General features: G+C 29.3%; 3 protein-coding genes across 5 annotated transcripts; all 3 read left to right on the top strand.

Moving 5' to 3' along the window:
- The first annotated feature begins 1,306 nt into the window (after positions 1-1,306).
- LOC127115294 (uncharacterized) lies at positions 1,307-1,924 on the top strand. The gene has a single exon (XM_051046874.1). It carries the CDS (start codon positions 1,307-1,309, stop codon positions 1,922-1,924), a length of 618 nt encoding a protein of 205 aa, XP_050902831.1.
- A 9,074-nt stretch (positions 1,925-10,998) lies between these two features.
- LOC127084550 (probable ribonuclease P/MRP protein subunit POP5) lies at positions 10,999-15,231 on the top strand. 3 transcript variants are annotated; one of them, XM_051025033.1, is made up of 5 exons: positions 10,999-11,150; positions 13,574-13,758; positions 13,859-13,996; positions 14,170-14,344; positions 14,852-15,231. In XM_051025033.1, the coding sequence occupies exons 2-4, from the start codon at positions 13,584-13,586 to the stop codon at positions 14,316-14,318; spliced, it is 462 nt and encodes a 153-aa protein (XP_050880990.1). In that variant the 5' UTR covers positions 10,999-11,150; positions 13,574-13,583; the 3' UTR covers positions 14,319-14,344; positions 14,852-15,231. The 3 variants fall into 3 exon arrangements, with proteins under 3 accessions (XP_050880990.1, XP_050880995.1, XP_050881003.1); XM_051025038.1 differs by lacking the exon at positions 10,999-11,150 and adding an exon at positions 13,312-13,449; XM_051025046.1 differs by lacking the exon at positions 10,999-11,150 and having other exon boundaries at positions 13,456-13,758; positions 14,170-14,340.
- LOC127115293 (patellin-5) lies at positions 15,172-16,913 on the top strand. Its single transcript, XM_051046873.1, has 6 exons — positions 15,172-15,186; positions 15,241-15,597; positions 15,708-15,832; positions 16,363-16,504; positions 16,656-16,676; positions 16,878-16,913. The coding sequence occupies exons 1-6, from the start codon at positions 15,172-15,174 to the stop codon at positions 16,911-16,913; spliced, it is 696 nt and encodes a 231-aa protein (XP_050902830.1).
- The last annotated feature ends 2,272 nt before the right edge of the window (positions 16,914-19,185 follow it).

The raw sequence follows: 19,185 nt of genomic DNA, 5'->3' as shown, positions 1-19,185 counted from the left end.
TGCCATAATTTTTTGATGTATTGGTGATAAAAATAGTTGTCTATAGCATCATCAGTCATATGTATTTTCTCTATGTTTTTTTTATTGTATTGATCACAAATATTTGTTTAGTATTTTTTTTAAAGTTAGCGGGTATAAATATGTCTCATATTTATATATAAATATAATAAGTGTAAAATATATTATTTCCTTGACTAATGATTTATGTCTATAAAAAAGACCATATAAAAATGTATAATTAGTGTATTTTCTAAATAAAATTATAAATTATAATTATTATCCATTTTCACTTAAAAAAACATTTGAAAAATATTAAATGTAATTGATAGATTAGTGACATGAATTTTTTTCTATATGAATTATGTATTTTAACAACTTTTTGTGTGACTCGTTGTTAGAAAAACAATATAAAAATATGATAAAACTACCCTTAGTCCAGTATGTTTCAAATACTTTTTTAGTGATTCATTGTTTAAGAAAACAAATAAAAATTATAGTTAATGTATTATAACTATTTTTATTTACACAATAATGCTATTTAAATGAATATGTAAAAGAAGCAATCTATGACTTCTTTAAACTTGGCAGAATGTACAAAGCTGCTAACTGGGCATTGGTTACTTTGATCCCCAAATCCCTTGATGCAAAAACCATGAAGGATATGTGCCCTATAGCCTGCTGATAAGAGGGCACAATAGGAAAAATATTTCTCCTCGGTGTTCCATCCAAATGGATTTACAAAAAGCCCTAGAAGACATAATGAAAGAAATGAACTTCCCTGAAAAATTTGTCAATTGGATCATCAACTGTGTGAGTACTGTATCATACAGGTATTAAATAAATGGGCAAAAGAGTGAGTTTCTTAGAGCCAAAAGGGATTAAGACAAGGGGATCGTCTCTCCCTACTCCTCTTTGTCCTAATTATGGAATACTGATTTTAATTTGTTAGGTGGACATTATTATTGTCTTAATCTACTGTTTTATTAGTCTTAGTCTGTTTGAATAAGACCTATTCTTTAGAAGAAATAGGGTTTGTTGTTTGTGTTTTTACTCTATAGGCATGTAAAGAGTAGAGTTGGTTATTTCTTTTTACTTGTAAGATGGCTATATATTAGCTACTGATTAATCGAATAATATACATTCCTCCACTCACTTTTGATGCTTTGTTTAATTCTGATTTCCAACATTTGGTATCAGAGCTTTCAAAAGGGGGCTGACTAAATAGGAGTGTGAGAGTGAGTGAAGCATGACAAACTCTGAGAAATTTGTGACTCCAAGATTTGACGGCCATTATGATCATTGATCGATGTTGATGGAGAATTTCTTGAGGAGCAAAGAGATGTGGAACCTAGTGGATGAAGGTATTCCAGCACCAGCAATCGGGACTTCTTCGGCAAGTGAGGCCCAGAGGAAAAGTGTCGAAGAAACAAAACTCAAAGATCTGAAAGTTAAGAACTATCTCTTTCAAGCGATTGACAGAGAGATCATGGAAACCATTCTTGACAAAAGAACATCAAAGGCGATATGGAATTCAATGAAACAGAAGTACCAGGGATCAACCAAAGTAAAGAGAGCGCAACTGCAGGCATTGAGGAAGGAGTTTGAAATGCTGGTTATGAAAGAAGGAGAAAAGATCGATGGCTTCATTTCACGAACCCTCATGGTGGTAAATAAAATGAAAGTGAATGGAGAAGATATGAATCAAAGCACATTGGTGGGTAAGATTTTGAGATCTTTGACTCCCAAATTCAATTATGTTGTATGTTCAATTAAGGAGTCAAATGACATAGATACTATGACTGTTGATGAGCTCCATGAAAGTTTACTTGTTCAAGAGCAAAGAATGCATGGGAATCAGGAGGAAGAACAAGCATTAAGAATTTCTTATGACGACAAACCACGACGGGGCAGAGGCTCATTCTGAGTGGGTCGAGGTAGAGGAAGAGAGAGGTCATCTATGAATAGAGCCACTGTAGAATGTTTCAAATGTCATCAGTTGGGACACTTTCAATATGAGTGTCCTGATTGGGAGAAACGGGATAACTACGCTGAACATGTAGAAGAAGGAGAAGAGGTTCTGCTAATGTCTTATGTTGATGCTGGTCAAACCAAAGTAGAAGAAACTTGGTTTCTTGACTCGGGGTGTTCAAATCACATGACCGGAAACAAAGAATGGTTCTCGGAGCTAGAGGAAGGATTTAAACAAACAGTGAAGCTTGGGAATGACACTAGAATGGCAGTGGTAGCTAAAGGGAGTGTACGACTTCAAGTAAATGGTATTACGAGCCTTTGGTTTCAGAAAGTGTGAGTAGTGTGGATAATAGTCCCACATTGGTTGATAATGTGGAGACTTGAGCATTTATAAGTGAGAGAACCCACTCACCTATCACCTTAAGGTTTTTGGTGAATATGTGGTGTGTCTCTCAAAGGTGTTGCTCTAGAAAAGAAAGTCCCAATATGTTCAATGCTCCCTAGTGAAAAATCTCTTAAAAAATGAAATCGCACATGAAGGCTTCGAGAAGCACATCTGGATATGTGGTGACTTTATCAACTACCGAGGTCGGATATATCGCAGCAGCTCTATGTGCTTGTCAGTGTAGCGTTTTTCACGGAAAAAGTAAACATATTCATGTGCGATTTCATTTTTTAAGAGATTTTTCACTAGGGAATATTGAACATATTGGGACTTTCTTTTCTCGAGCAACACCTTTGAGAGTGTATTGTGGAGGAATTTCTAATCAGGAGCAAGAGAAGATTAAAGCTGCATCAGGTATCTTTTTGAAAAATTATATTTTTAGAAATATTTAATTTTTTCATAAAAGAAAAAGAATTTGTAAAGTAGGATGCAGAAGCCAACTTGTTCATACAATTAAATATTTACACAATTTTTCAAAATTATCCTGATAAAGCAATATGTGTCACGTATTTACAATCAACTTAAAGGCTGCAAAAATAAATTTGGTGGTAATTTACTTTCCCAAGTTTTATAGGAGATTTACTTTTGGAAGTTATGCACCAATGCGGAAATAGTAGAGCGTGTTGAAAAATTAATATTTTTGTTGATAAATCAGTAAATAAAAAGAACATTTAATGTGTAGACTATGTTGATTTTATGTGTAAATATTTATTTATCAGTTTTTTAAAGATGAGAAAAGTACAAAAATGGTAGGAAATGGTGTGAATTGTGTTGATTATTAAAATAAAAGTTCTGGTTCATTCAGAATGAAACTTAATTCCATCATGAATATTGAATGATAAACATATATAAGAAAAAATATTAACACAGAGATATCATTGAGGAGGCTCATTGAGGAGGTGTTTACAACTAACAATAAACATAGGAGTTAAATAAATTTGATTATAAATAAAAACCAGATAATATGAAATTACTTGTTTGTTTTTTAGTAGAGTTTTTTTTTATATACTTTTTTTTTAAGAATTATTTTCTTTTCTTATGTTGATTCTTAAAATTTTATTCATAAAGTTGTTTCAATGTTTGGTAGTGTGGTGAATAAAACAAAGAGAATTTGAGTCTTTATATAATTTTCATTTTGTTCATTGTTAATTAATCTTAATTTTTTATAAACAAGTAGTTGTTATCTTTGTAATATTTGGAGCAGACTTTTATGTCCTTTGTACACATAGTAAATCTTATTGCACACAAAGTTATACATTTTTTTTATAAAACTTGTACCATTATTATTTTTTAAATATAATAATATGAAATAATTTTTTTTAAACATAACAATTTTATTATTAATTTTAGTATATATTAAAATGTAAAACAATAATTATAGTTTTTCATTTAAAAAAAAATCTTGTGATGTGATTTTTCACTTCACAAGTTTGCCACGTGAAAATCACGTTTCTAACTCATTAAAACTTTTTTGTCATCATTGGATGATAGCTAATGAATATCACGTGGAAAAATCTGAAACGACTCGAAGATGAGTTTGAGGTCTATGAAAAGCGAAACACATACATGCAAGAACGTGTCATTTTCTAGAGAAAATACCGTTTGTTACCGTTACTGTCAAAGTAGCATAAATAGGAGTCTTAACATTAAGATTCGGTGTGTTCAATATTGTACAAAACTCCAAATCACTCAAAATATCTATTGTTATTGAGAAAAGAGTTTCTGAGAATATGCACGTATAAAACACCATATTTTCATTCAATGTCAATCTATTTGCATTAAAGTCATTTTTATTCCATTTACATTCCTGTCGAAATTATTTTATTTCCTTATACTTTTCACAAATCTTCTTTGCATTACTTTTAAATTCAACATTATCGTCGAAGAACTTATTAATAAAAAAAACTTTAAACAAAAATCTATATACATATGTCCTATGATTAATCTAGTCGATCCTGTAAATAAGCAAAATATCAATTTTGAAAGAGTAACACTTGTTTACTAAAATCCAAGATAAACATCTAGATGTTAGCTTTCATTTGCAAAATATTTGGTCTCAATCAAAGTTATGCAATTTTAAATATGATTATATTACTTCATGCCGTAAATTATACTGAAAAATATTTTTTTCTTCACAATTTCTCAGCTTTTCATGTTTCTACTTTGTTTCTTCACTTCATTTTGTATCTATTTTTTCATAAAATTTAAACATAATTAACCAAAAATTATTAAAAACATATACAAATGTTTAATAAAACTATATTTTTCACCGAGTATCATCAATAAGATAGAGGAATATTATAACATGATATTTTTATTTACAACAAAATCACCTTAAATTTGTGTTTCAACTTTGAGAGTTTTCTCTTTAATCGTTACTAGCGTTCAGACGGGCACTCACGTGTCCGTCTGTCCGCTTTCTCAAATATTGATTTGCATAAAATATAAATCGTATTATATTTTTATTTAATTTTAAATTTATTTTTAATTATTTATAAAATACTTAAAGATAATAGTGTAAAAAATAATAAATGGTGCCGCCGTTTGTGGGAAAAAGAAATTAAGATTTAAAATAAAATTAAAAAGAGTGTATTTGGAAAAAAAAAAAAACTACATCAAATTTATGTTTTCCTTTATATATTAATATAGATTATGATTATTTAACACATACTAATAAAATTCCTATAAAATAGCATGTGACTATTATGAAAAGAATATATTAATTTTAGTTCTATTATGAAAATAATATTAATTTTAGTTCTCTATAACACAAGGAATAGTAAGGTTAGTTCTTGGAATCATATGTCAATCTAAAAAAACTTGTCGACAGATTATTGTTTTTATTCATTTTAGTTCTTTATAATTATTTAGAAGGTATTTATAATATGCGAAATTGATTCGTATATTCATAGCAGCTGGTAAGAATTTTTAATTATTAAAATAATATTAAAAATTATATTTATGTAATCTATATACTTTATAAAATAATAAATACTCTAACAGTTAGAATATTTATTTCAATTATTAAAAATACATACATGTAAAAAAAATATTAAAGAAAAAAAAATCAATTAAAAAAAATTATAAGAAAAAGTTTGAAAATTTTGTCATATTTTTTTCAAATTTACTTAAATTTACTATGAATCCAACTGAGAAAATGTGATTCCATTAATGAATTTACTAATTTGGGATTTATATATAATTCAACTCAAAATTGATATTCATACTCATGGAATCCTAAGCAGTAATATCAATTTTATGTGCAACAAAGTTATGGTACAAATTTTGAAGTAAGAGAACAATTATTTTTAAACCTAACAATTAAGGGTAAAAATATACATGAATGCGAGTGGAAATATGTCGTGAATTACACAATTTTAATTAAGTTATTAATTTAGAAATATTAAAAATTTATTTATAATAGTAAAAAAGTATAAATAAATATTGTCATAAATGATTGAATATTGAACCAAATAATAAAAAAAAAATAATAAATAAAACAACTGAAGTAATATTCTCATTGTCTTGTTATAATTTTCGAGTAAAAAATCATAAATGTAAAGTTTATCAAACTAGGTAAAGAAAACCATATAAAAACTTTAAGGTTTTCCTACCATAAATAATTTAATAACAGCTTATTGGATATTCTATAAAAAATGAATATTAATTTTTTTCTAGCATAGTAACTTATTCTTCTCCACAGGACATTTTAGTATCTCAAGAGTTTGAAACTCATAGATTCAATGAAGATTGACACGATAAATACAAAAAATTTCAACGCACGAAACACTTATATCTTTAAATAAAGGTTTGGGACAATTTAATATGTTTTCCTGTAATAAAAAACATGATAAATAATATTATGAAAATTTGATAAAAGATTATGTGTAGAATATAAATTAAATAATAAATCCAAAAAATAATAAAACAATGACTTACCAACAACTTGTGTTGTGATAAAAACTAATGAATAACATAGAATAAAAAAAAAAAAATATTTTTTAGAATTCTAACTATATTTTTTCCACTTTGCATATAAAAAATAGAATACAATTTGTTCATGCTCTCCTATAAATAATTAAATAGTAGTTTTTGCACTTTAAATTTGTAAGAATCCTTTATAAATTGATAATTATTACTAGTGTGTTGTATTTGTTCTTTACTTTATCTAATAACGAGATTAAAAAATATACATTTTTAACCTTTCGACATTGTAAAAGAAGGATTTTTTTTTGAACTATGGTAAAGCTATTTTTTACAATAATGCATGATTGGATGAGAAGGTGTTTATGCACAAGTATTGTAAGATCAATAATTTTGTTGATAAAATTATTTAATAAAAAAATTTTATTTAATTTTGCATGATATGACTTATTCTATATTTTCATTCATATTAGATACATAATCACTACTGTAATTTTTATTTATAATAACACTAATTTAATAATACTTTTTAATAAATGTTTTTTTTTTTGGTTGGGCATGAAGATAGGGTGGCCCTGGAATACCCTTTTTCTTAAAAGGTCTATTATATGGTGCTAACAAAAAAATATAAAAATAAAACAAACATTTAATAGTGGTTTTTATATTTAATAGTGTTTTTTAGATATAGTTTTTTTTTATAGGGGTGTCCTTTGTTTGTGCTTTTGGTGAAAACGTCATTTTAGGTTTTCAACAAATCTAAAAGAAACTAAATATGTTTTATTATACTCTTTTATATCCCGTACCCTTGTTCTACCCCTAAAATAATCTCACCCGAACCCTCACCAAAACTTCATCTATGTGTTAAACTAATAATTATTCTTCCTTGCCATTCGCAAACTAAAAATTTCTAAAATTAAAATCAATTATATTCATAATTCGGAAATCTTAAAAATAGATTGAACATAAAATTTTGAAATTTATTTAAGTTGTGTTTGATAAGCTACATTTTTTAGTTTATAACTTATAATTTATAAGCTCATATAATAATTTAGATCTGTTTAATAATGATCTTTTCATCATAAATTTATAACTTATTTTACATGGTTATATCTTATTTTCTAAATGTTATTTTAAATATTGTTTTATCTTATAGTTTATAGTTTATCATCTTTTCTTTCATTTTTATCTTTATTATTTTAACAAAAATCCTCTTTTATCCTTTCTAATTTATTTTAATTTAAAATAAAATAAATATGAATTAAATGGTTTTGATGTCATTTTACATTTATAAGTTAGTTAACCGTTAATTTTACTAAACACTTCAATTAACTTATCAGTTATCAGTCATCAACCATCATCTATAAATTATAAATTATCAGTCATCAGTCATCAACCATCAGCCATAAGCTATAAGCTAGCTTATTAGTCAACCACTCCTTTTACTAAACAGAGTCTTAGTTATTTCCAATAAACCTTTATGTAAGCTATCATGTTTCTTTTTCTTTTTCTTGTTGTCATGTAATGTATTATCATACTCTATAGTCATTCTCCTTTGTCTGGTTTTTTTCATTCATGTGGTCGACTTTATTTTATATTTTTTATCACTAACTAACATATAAATATCTCTGAAACCCGCTCGAAAATCCTCGTCTAAGATTTGTATGAACCTCTTTCTAGAGGTACTCTGATTTGAAAGTCAATTCTGAAGGTGTGCAAGAATCACAAGAAGGGAGTTTGAATTGGGTTTCTGAATTTTAAAAATTTGTGCAACTCAATATCTCAATCAACAAAGATATTAATAAAGATAAGAACACAAATATTTTTATCATGGTTCGTTATTAACGAAGCTAAACTCAGTCCACCCACCTGAGTGATTTTCCTTCTCAATAAGGACTTAATCTAGTAATCAATCTGATTACAACAAACTCAAAGACACACACTATAAGACTTCTTGAGAAATTATGATTATACCTTAGTCTCTCAAAGAATTATAACTCAAAGACTAATTGTCAATGACTTCTTTAGAATTATGACTACACTTAGTCTCTCAAGAAAATTAACCAAAGGTTATTAAGATAAACAAATTTTGTGTTTAAAAGATACTTCAACAAGAAGATACACGAGTTTAAATCAAATGTTACACTTAACAAAGATATTCAAAGAAAATATTCTAAGTGTATGAGTGTGAGAAACACTTCTTTTATTTTAATTTTTTTTACGTATGCTCTTTGAGTGTATGCGTTGATAAGAAATCAGTTCTCTATATTTTTCAAACTTCAAGAGAACTCTTTATATAGGAACAAATAGATCCATTGGAGGCTGAAGTTGGAATATTCTCAATGTAATCGTTGTATGAAGGTCACTTTATTTTGCAATATTAGAGTGACGATTGCAGCAGAGAGTTGGTGAGGATGATGGGATGTGAGAAACTTCTTTGGTATAAAGTACAATACTTTACATAGAAATTAGATTTACTTTTGTACTTCTGTCACATCAATTAGTCGTTGAACTTTTGATTTAAATCTTCTAGTTAGATGCTCTAATACATGTTGATGAAGTTTGAGTAGAGTTTAGAGTCTATCTTCAGAATTTGGTGAGACTTTCAGAGTCTTTGGAGAACATGGTTCTGAGACTTTCACAAGTTGGTAGTCATAACCTTTATCAAAGTATATCTGGATGGTTTCTATTCAGAATCGTAGATTTGACAGATCGGAGTTGACTTCTTTGTAAATACACTTTCAATATATCTTTTGGTTTAAAGTCTGGATGTCTTTAGAGTCAGAATTTGGGTGTTATTTTCTGCACACTCAGAAAAATAGTTAGAGTACAAAATTATTCTCTACATTTTGTTATCATCAGAACTCAAGGATAGTTGTAGAACTAAACTTATTCCAACAATCTCCCATTTTCGATGATGACAAATCCATATATTTTGATGAACACTTTTTACTTTGATAACCATATTTATAAAATATCAGAGATAGGTTTATATGCTCCCCCTGAGTTTTATAGTTAATAAATTTCATAGTTTCTTCAGAGTGAGATTTGTAAGCTCCCCCTAGGAATTTATCAATTTTTATTAGTTTCTTCAAAGTGAGGTTTGTAAGCTCCCCCTGAATTGAGACTTAGAAAAATAATATTGTTGTTTAGCTTGATTTTAGCATTGTTTTGGTTTTATTAGGGTCACAAGATATATCAAAATCATATTCATTTTCTCCCACTTTGTCATCAATAAAAAATAATAAAAAACCGAAATAGCATAACTGAAAGTAAAATGCAAAATAAAGAGTAAAAACAAGAGAAATGAAAAATATTTTTCATTAATAAGAAGAACAATACAAAAGAAGATAAAAAAAAGAAGAAGACAAGAATAAAAAAAAATAGAGAAAGGAGAAACTAGAGGAGAGAGAGTCCAACACTAGAGTTGCTCTCGCAATTCACTTGATTTCTGCATCAAACAACAAACATTTTTATCCTGAACTATGCATAAACTATAAATCTTGATACCTTCAGTAGTATCTTTTAAAAAAAAAGTATAATAATAAAAAATAAAAGGTACTACATAAACATAAATGCACTAAAACTTTAAGTGCAATCTCCTATCACTACTAGAAAAATTAAATATAGAGATAGGCGAAATCATTCTCTCAAACATAAAAATTATGCCACTTAACCTGTTAGAGACGGAATTCAAGACAGATCAACATCCGTTATTACCAAATTCGTCGCAAGTTGATCAGAGATGGAAATGTTGTCTCGTCTCTAACTTGAGACAAATATATTCCGTCTTAGACGATCAAATAATATTTGACATTATAACATAGTCGTCTCTGAGTCATATGATCCTGTCTCTCATAGTAAGTCTCAAACACAAACAATTCCATCTCTATTCAAATTAAATATTAAAAACAAATTGTCTCAGAAATCTGTCTCTAGAATTTTTAGAATAATCTTTTATATTCTTACTTAATTAAAGATGTTTAAAAGTCAAGTTTCATTCACCTTTCCCATAAAATACATGTTGTTCTTACAAATCATTACATGATATTAAACTTTAACATGTTTAAAAAAAATAAAAAGATCATATATATCTAACTAAAATCAAAGTAACTAAAGATTAAACTTCATATCAATATTACCATAAAAAGTATGTGACCTTACAAACTATAAAAAGATTTTGTAAGATAACTAAAGATTTGTAACAATGATCTTTGTTTTTGAGAATTTCATGATTTTTTTTAATTACATGAAAATTAAATTATTCTAAGTATTAGAAAAATTTGATCATCACAACTTTATTATTGTGATTTTAAATGAAATTACACTTTAATATTGAAATACTATATTAATTAATTAGTATCACTATACTAATTATATTTTACTATAAATATATAAAGAGAAAAAGGAATATGCTCAACCAATGATACCCAAGTATCATGTCACATCACGCTTTTATTTTTAAAATACTGTTATAATTTGACAATATAAAATATTTTGATTGGATATCAATGTAATATTTTTTTACACCGACTTTAAGCTCATATATAAATGCAAAACAAATTAAGTAGGCTAATTTTATAAAATGAATAAAATAGAATAAATAAGTTAATAACTTAAAAAATATTTTAATAAATTTAGAAAAACAAAATAAATGCATTTTAGACTAAAAGATCTTTTTTGCGTGCTTTCTCTTCAAAGAACCCTAGTCTCCGTTTTCATCTTCCTCAAACCCTCAACACTTCCGCCTTCATCGTTCCGACCGTTTTCTACGAAGTTGTCGCTTTGTATTACCTCTTTGTCTCTCTTCAAGGTAAGTATGTCTTTTATCTCTTAAATTTTTTTCGATTTGGATTTTTAGATCTGTGCTCAGAAAATTTCCTACAACCCCTTGCTATCATGCTCGTAATCTCTCATTCCTAATTTTATTCTTTGACAATTTTGATGTTTCTCCTTCACTTCCTAAATCTCTTCTTTAATCTGTTGTTTTGAAGTTAATAACTTTGATTTGTTTGATTTACCAGATTAATCTCTGAACCAAAATTATTCCATTTGATAATAGCAAAATCTTCACGTTCCATAGACTTATTTTACTAGTGGTGATGGAAACTATGTAGAATCAATCTTCATTTATTGGTTTTTATTTTGACAAATTTTAGGGAAATAATAATAAAAACCACAACTCTACATCTGATTGGAAGGAGCACACTTCTATTGATATTGATGGGAAAGGGGATTGGTTAATAAGAAGTTTTTGTTTATTTACCAAATTAAATTGGATATCTTCAATTATTAAGAGTAAAAACACTATTTTAAACCCTATTTAACTTTGTTGTTGTGGTATCTAATTTTAGTCATGTTACTACTGTCAACACAATTTTGATTAAAACTAGGCATAAAATTTTGAAATATTCTCTCTCAGTGCTCCATTTTTTGTTTTATCATTTCTTGTTCAAGATTTTTCTTCTCAAGTTCTGCCGTTAATGCTTCAATCTTAGCCTCCATACTGACGACACATCATTATGCATAAAAGATGAGAATTTTAAAGATTCTTTGACATTAGAAGCTTAAGATCTTAATCCAAATATGTGTCCTTTTTTGCTTATGCTCCAACAACTTCCATGTATACATCATTATCAGATTGTTGGGTAGATTGCTCGCTGATACTCTCACCACTTTGAGAGTTTTTCTCAAATATTTGAGTTTACTACATTTCCTATAAAAAACTGCTATTAGTTTATATTTATATTTATAAAAGATATAAAAAAAAAGAGAAATGACTATATACAACTATCTTAGCTTGTGTTAATAAACCACTCATTTGATTTTCTATAAAGCCGTTGATAAATCTCAAAATATGTCGGTTCTTTATGCAACTCCACCCTCTAAAACAACAACCAAATATAATTTTTTGGGCTAGTGTAAGGTGGTTTTTGGTATTGTAGTTTTTCATTGGTGGAGGTATGATTCAGATTCGATGGTTTGGTAAATTTAGGTTTTGAGTCTTTGAGTTTAACCTCAATTAGTTTGGCTAATCCCACAGCTTGTGAAAATAGTAAAACGACATTGAATGACCCATTCATTTTGAATTTCTGAAATTAAACCCGATATAAAGCAATTGAGTATTCTTCAGGTGGTAGTCATATCACTCTATTTTCCAAATTTTCAAAATTGACTTGGTATTCAACAATGGAACCATGTTGTCTTAGTTTGAATAGTCGGGCTTGGTGGTTATCATAGGATGATGGCCCAAAGCGTAGTTCAAGAGCCCTGGAAAAAGTTTCCCAATCAATAAGTTCATGGCTTTGAAACATCCACTTGTACCATCCTAGGGCATCCCATTTTATATAAAATGCAGCCATGGGAAAACAATTTTTATAAGCAATGTTATAAAAAGCAAAAAGTTGTTCAGCATGAAATAACTAGTTTAATATATATGTCCCACCAAAAATCCCTAGTTCAATTTTGGGGGTTCTAAATGAGGATTGCAAGATATTATTCTATGGGAAAGTGGGAAATAGGTTATGTTGTGGAATGTAGTGTGATGGAAATGGGATGGTTGGGGCAACTGTTAAATTCGAATTAGCAGAGAGGCTGGACAAAAAACCGTGACCCAGCCCAAACCGCAATAAACCGAAAAAAATTAAGATTTTGGGCGGGTTTAGTTGGGCCGACGGTTTAGCGGGTCAAAAATTTGGGTTGGTTTGGTTTGGTATGGGCGGGTCCGGGTTAGGAAATGTGAACCGCAGGAACCCTAACCCGCCCACTAGTAATAACAAAACGTTTCATATTAGGTTTCTAAAAGTTGCTGTGCATTTTCCTTCTTTCATTTTCATTACCATCCAAATCCCTAACAAGTCACCGCCGCTGCCGGATACACACCTTCATCCATCCCCTCAACCCACACCACCACCAACCTTCAAAACTACACACCACCACCATATTCAAATTGTTTTATTACTCACAACCAGTCAATAATCCTAAAGAGACACGATTCTCATTCACTCATCTTATTCAAGATTTACTTTTTCTTTCTTGTTGTTTCGAAGAATAGTGTATTCTTATTGTTTTGGAGTTTTCTAAATTAGAGTTTTCTCTATTTATCCGTTCTTGTAAGTTTTGTTTGCATCCTTCTAATTATTTTCTTATTTTGCATCGGTTAGGTTTAGTTTGTATTCTCGGTTTTTCAGATTTGATTTTATTGTGATAGTTTGAAACTTTGTTTTTGGGTTCTAGAAAAAGAGCGATGGTGTTCAAAAACAGGTACATGGTGATGGAGGTTTTTATGAATCCTAATAGAGAACAAGCATCGGGTGATTCTATTATAATTACTCAGTTTAATATCTCTAATGCTATAAAAGATAGCATCATGGTGAATTTTGGGGAGTGTGGTTTGGCGGCATCACTAGGATCATTTCAGGGTGAGTAACAAACCTGTTGCTGATAATTCTTGTTCTAATGTAATCGAGTTAAATTCTAATTTTTGTATTTGATAGTTTTCACTTTTGGATCTGTGTGCAGTTAAGTATGTGAATCCAATCACTAATGTGTGCATTATTAGAGCTTCAAGAGAGGAGCATGAAAAAGTATGGGCTTCTATTACTATGGTTAGAAGTATTGGAAATTTTCCAGTGGTGTTTAATTTACTTGATTTATCTGGTAAGAACAAATACTACATGATGGACTGTGTTTTGTAACATTTAGATACAGATTGCATTGCTTTTCTTTATTTTTCAATTAACAAGAATTCATGATGCATCACGCTATCATGTTCTGCATATTAGTTTGATTCAGGAACGTATAAATCTAATGAAATTGTAACTTTGGTTCAGGAAATTTACAGGCTTCTAAAACCGCCGCATTGAAGTGCGAAAAAGCAAAATTTGAACAGTACAAACTTATGGTTGGTGATCGATTGTCAGCTGACGATACTCATCGTATGAATAATCATCTTGCAAAGATTGAACTTTTGGAGCACTGAATACTTGGCCATCATCAAGGGCGTCAGTAAGCTTTCTCAGTTTCACATGATTCGTCTGTATTCAGTCACAAATTGCTGCATTAAACATCATGTGATTCGTGAAGTTTAAATCTCAAATTATAATCATAACATTAATTTTATCTATGCTAGTTCTGTACTCTCTCACAGAAGATAAATGCATTGTGGTTTTACTAGCATACAGTATAGTTACAGCTTTAACCATGAGTGAAGAGGCTTGTGAAATGTGGAAATTTGCACCCTTGTATGGTTTTAAAATTGCAAATCTATTGTAGTTCATTTTTTACTTTTGAGTGTGCAGGTAGTTTCTTTTGGTCTTCACTTCAATTTTCTAGAATTCTAGGAAGTGATACAACGTATTTTTAGCATTTATACTCATTTCAAATAGTGTTTGTTATTCTTATATGTCACTCATCAAATGAAACTTTTCTTTTTCTCTTACTGCTGAGAGTATCAGAGTTACTTCAGAAAACTTAAAAGTTAACACTCATAAAACACGGCTTTTGCTTACGCAGAGGAAAAGGGGCTAACTAACCTGGAGCTGCATACCCAAAGGTGCCTGCAAATGTGGTCCAGCTGCTTGAATCAGGCTTTAGAAACTTGGCTGTTCCAAAATCTGAAAGTTGAGCTTCATAGGATGAATCCAAAAGAACATTCTTGCTTGATATGTCACGATGAACTATCGGAGGTATGCAGTCGTGATGCATATAGGACAAAGCATTAGCCACGCCTCGAACAACATTCACCCTCTTTTCCCAATCAAATGCAGTGGCTTTTGTGTCATTGTTTAGCATTTGAGTCAAAGTTCCACCTTCCAAGAACTTATAAACCAAAAATGAGAATCTTGAATGTTGACAATATCCGTAGAGCTTTATGATGTTACGATGCCTGATTTCTGTCAAAGCTTGAATTTCATTTTCGAAGCCTTGGAACTGATTGGGACAAAGTTGTTTTCACCAATGGTTATGACAAAGAAGGTCATCCGGTTTACTACAATGTTTTTGGCGAGTTTGAGAACAAGGAATTGTATCAAAAAAGTTTCTCTGACGACGAGAAGAGAAACAAGTTTATCCGTTGGAGGATTCAGTCATTGGAGAAAAGTGTTAGAAAACTCGACTTTGCTCCATCTGGAATCGCTACTATTGTTCAAATTAATGATCTTAAAAATTCTCCTGGATTTGTTAAGAAGGAGCTTAGACAAGCTACTAATCAGGCACTTCAATTGCTTCAGGATAACTACCCCGAATTTGTTGCCAAACAGGTTATTAACAGTTATCTTGATTTTTTTAAATATGTTGGAGTTTTTCATGTTTAGTGACTAATATCGTTGCTTAATTTGGTGCCTTTTTTTGTTTGTTTCTGTTTGTGTAGATTTTTATCAATGTTCCTTGGTGGTACCTTGCCTTTTCTAGGATGATTAGTCCTTTCCTGACACAGAGGACCAAGAGCAAATTTGTATTTGCTGGCTCCTCCAAATCTTCTGATACCCTTTTCAAGTAAGTCTTTCCTTCTCCTTTTTTTAGTGTTTCATCGTAAATATGAGTCATGTTTTTTAGCCCATAAGAAGAAAGTTATTGGTTTTATTATCACCCTATAAGGTTATAAATCTGGCTATAAAGTAGTTTTTTGCTGCCATGCTTGATATTGTGAAAACTATGTCAAATACCACTTATTCCAACCAACAAGGTTTTAAATTGCCTACAAAGTAGTTTTACGTTGCTATTCTTGATATTGTGAAAAATTGATGTCAAACACCACTCATGCCAAGGAGTTAAGTCATAATTCAATCCCTGGTGGTATTGCTAGAGTTTGATCAAATACAGTTGGTGTAGCCTCAACTATAGTTGCGTTATGGTTGCAGAGACCTAGAAAACCTCGACTTTGTAGTTCAGATTCCAGTCCTAGATGCGGCTGCAGTTATAGTTGCTGATAAATTTTGGATCCTTTGGGAACATACCTTATTAATATATCATTATTGATGTTGTTATTTAGTAAGCTCTTATTGATAAATATTTGACTGGAACAGATATATAGCTCCTGAGCAAGTGCCAGTTCAATATGGAGGACTTAGCAGAGAAGGCGAACAGGAATTCACCACGGCTGACCCTGCTACAGAGGTTATTATCAAACCAGCAACAAAACATGCTGTTGAGTTCCCAATTTCTGAGGTGAGAATAAAAACTTGTTTGATAATCAATCTTATCATAGTTTTAAATTGCGGTTACGCTTACACTGTGAACCTTTAAATTGTATAATATTAAGGCCTTTTGAATCTGATGATTTTGTGTTCTTTTGGAATTGTATGGTGCTGTTATGCAGATGTGGATCTCAGATTTTGGGGTATATTAGTATTAATTATAGTTCTCCAACACTTGTTAAGGATGGAAAAGTTAGCTATAAAGAGTAAAGTAGCAATGCTAAGGTAATGGGAAGCAAATAGGATTAAAGGATTGAGCATTGCATTTGAAACTGCTCTTTACTGCAAACAAGTTCTTTAGCTTGTTCTTTTTGTTTAACTTATATTTATATGTATTTTTTTAGATTGAAGAAAAAGAGTCTCCATTGGTTCTATATTGATGAGTAATTCAATTGTAAATTAATTAATTCCCATTAATTTTTTTTTTGCTTTTGATTTGTATTAGCCAATTAATATTATTAGTTATTGTATAATTTAATATTTATAAATTGTATAGTATTTAATATTCAGCATGTGGGTACAATTAAAAATAATTGACATAAATTGTGTTATTGAATTTGAAAATTTTATAATGTAAAATCTGTACCGAAGTTTTATGAAAAAGTTAGAAATTTTAAATGGATCTTTAAATATTTTTAGTCCAATAACCCGAGGAACCCGTCCGTTTTAATCCGCAATCCGTCTGGACCCAACCCGGCTAAATCAATGTTAAAATTGGGCGGAAATGGGCCACACTAATGTATCTGCGGGTTGGACTGGGTGTTGATTTTGGGCCCGAACCCGGACTGGGTGTTGATTTTGGGCCCGAACCCGCCCAACCCGGCCCGTTGTCCAGCCCTAAGCAGAGTGTATAAATGTTTGTGGTTGACCAAAAAAGAGTGGTGGTAGTTGTGATGGTGGTGAGTATATTTGAGTATTGGTTAGAGCTGGCCTTGTGTGGGGCAGGGAAAGGGTATGGGTATATGCATATTGGGAAAATATGTGTTGATTACCATATTTTCAAAATTATAGGGGTTTAAGGGTAAATATGATATACGAGCAGTAAAATATAATTCTAAATAGTCATATCCATTTCATTAGGAAGTTACATCTTAAATACTAGAGTAACCCTAATGGGCAATTCACTACTGTGTCAGGTTCACTTGAAGGAGTTAGACAAAATAACACAATACTACTAATAATAATAACTCTAGACGATTAAGGAACAAAGTCTCTTAATTGGAGTGACTTTGAAATAACTCTTTTGGGCTAACTTGATTGCTATCAATGTCTTTCTATATCTTTTAAAATTCAACAAGGTATCAACATTATGAAATATAATTAGAAGGTAAGAGAAGCATAACTTTGAGGCGTTTGAAAATGGTAAGTGTAGCTAAGGTTGTCTGAATTGAGACTTCAAGAAAAAAAAAAAAGGTTGATATGCGAAATTGACTCGTATATTCGATTTGTAGCTGAAAAGAATTTTTCTATCATTAAAATAATATTTATCTGATCTATATAATTTTATAAAATATTAAATCTTTCATCAATTAAAATATTCATTTCAATTATAAAAAAAATCTAGTAAAGAAGAAAAAGAAACCAGTTAAAAATTTATATGAACAAATTTGGTAAAATTACACCAGAGGTCTTTTAAGTTATTTTGTTAAAATTTTTTTTTTAAAAATTGATCCTTTAAGTTACCAAACGCGTGTACTATTACCAATTTTTAATAGAATGAAGAGACTAATTGTGGATGCAATTATTTTGAGTGATATAAAATGATGAATTGCAACAAAAAATATAATAATCACACATTTTTAAATATTCAAAATATGAGAAAAATGATGTAGAGTTGTTTTAATTGATCAAGTTGTTACAAAGAAAAATTTAAAGACCAACCTATCATGGACGAAGGTATGTAGATTGATATGGGACATGTGCCCCCACTATTTTTTTAAAATATATTTAAATATAATTATACTATATTTATTTAAAATAATATAACCCTTCAATTAATTAAAAAATATTCTTCCTATTAAAAATTACATATTAACATATGTTATATAAATAATTGTTTAGAGTCCCGTCAATTAATTGAAAGAATATTTTTGTTATAGATATATTATTTAAATAATTATTTAGGCCGTTCAAAATTATTGTGAATTTTTTAATTTGAAAATCAATTTTAAAATCAAAATATATTCAACTAAAATATAGTCAAATTAATTTTATGCTTTATTTAAAAAATCATTAAAATTAAAAAAAAAATATTTCATTTGTTTTTATTTTAACTATAAGATATCATCAAAAAATATTGCAAACAACTACTCGTATTATGATTAATTAATTATATATATCGATAGACCAATTTAGAAGGATCTATAGCATGATCTATTTAAGTCTGACCAAATCTTGTCTATTTAATAAAAAGTTAGACTTCATTTTTTTTAAAGTATATTTAGTTAAATAGGTTATGATTAAGCTATTAAAAAAGCATATGATGTCTTATAGATTCGTCCATATATGCATATTTATAATAAAATAGGTTAAATAGTATATAAAAGACCATGTGGTTTATGAATAAAAAAAATAAAATTGACTATTTGAAAATTTTAATATGAAATAGAATCTTAAAAAAACTCTAAGATCATGCCAAACTTTTGAAAAGGT

This window comes from Lathyrus oleraceus, chromosome 1 (genome assembly GCF_024323335.1).
Source record: "Lathyrus oleraceus cultivar Zhongwan6 chromosome 1, CAAS_Psat_ZW6_1.0, whole genome shotgun sequence".
NCBI classification, from domain to species: Eukaryota; Viridiplantae; Streptophyta; class Magnoliopsida; order Fabales; family Fabaceae; genus Lathyrus; species Lathyrus oleraceus.
The sequence above is the reverse complement of the archived record's forward strand: the minus strand, read 5'-3'. Positions and strand labels throughout refer to the sequence as shown.

Excerpts from the sequence above, each read along its gene's own strand:
- LOC127115294 (XM_051046874.1), top strand. The coding sequence starts at position 1,307 with ATGTTGATGGAGAATTTCTTGAGGAGCAAAGAGATGTGGAACCTAGTG.
- LOC127084550 (XM_051025033.1), top strand. The coding sequence starts at position 13,584 with ATGGTGTTCAAAAACAGGTACATGGTGATGGAGGTTTTTATGAATCCT. Across the intron at positions 13,759-13,858 it reads ATCACTAGGATCATTTCAGG|TTAAGTATGTGAATCCAATC; the intron begins GTGAGTAACAAA and ends ATCTGTGTGCAG. Across the intron at positions 13,997-14,169 it reads TAATTTACTTGATTTATCTG|GAAATTTACAGGCTTCTAAA; the intron begins GTAAGAACAAAT and ends ACTTTGGTTCAG.
- LOC127115293 (XM_051046873.1), top strand. Across the intron at positions 15,598-15,707 it reads CCGAATTTGTTGCCAAACAG|ATTTTTATCAATGTTCCTTG; the intron begins GTTATTAACAGT and ends CTGTTTGTGTAG. Across the intron at positions 16,505-16,655 it reads TTGAGTTCCCAATTTCTGAG|ATGTGGATCTCAGATTTTGG; the intron begins GTGAGAATAAAA and ends GCTGTTATGCAG.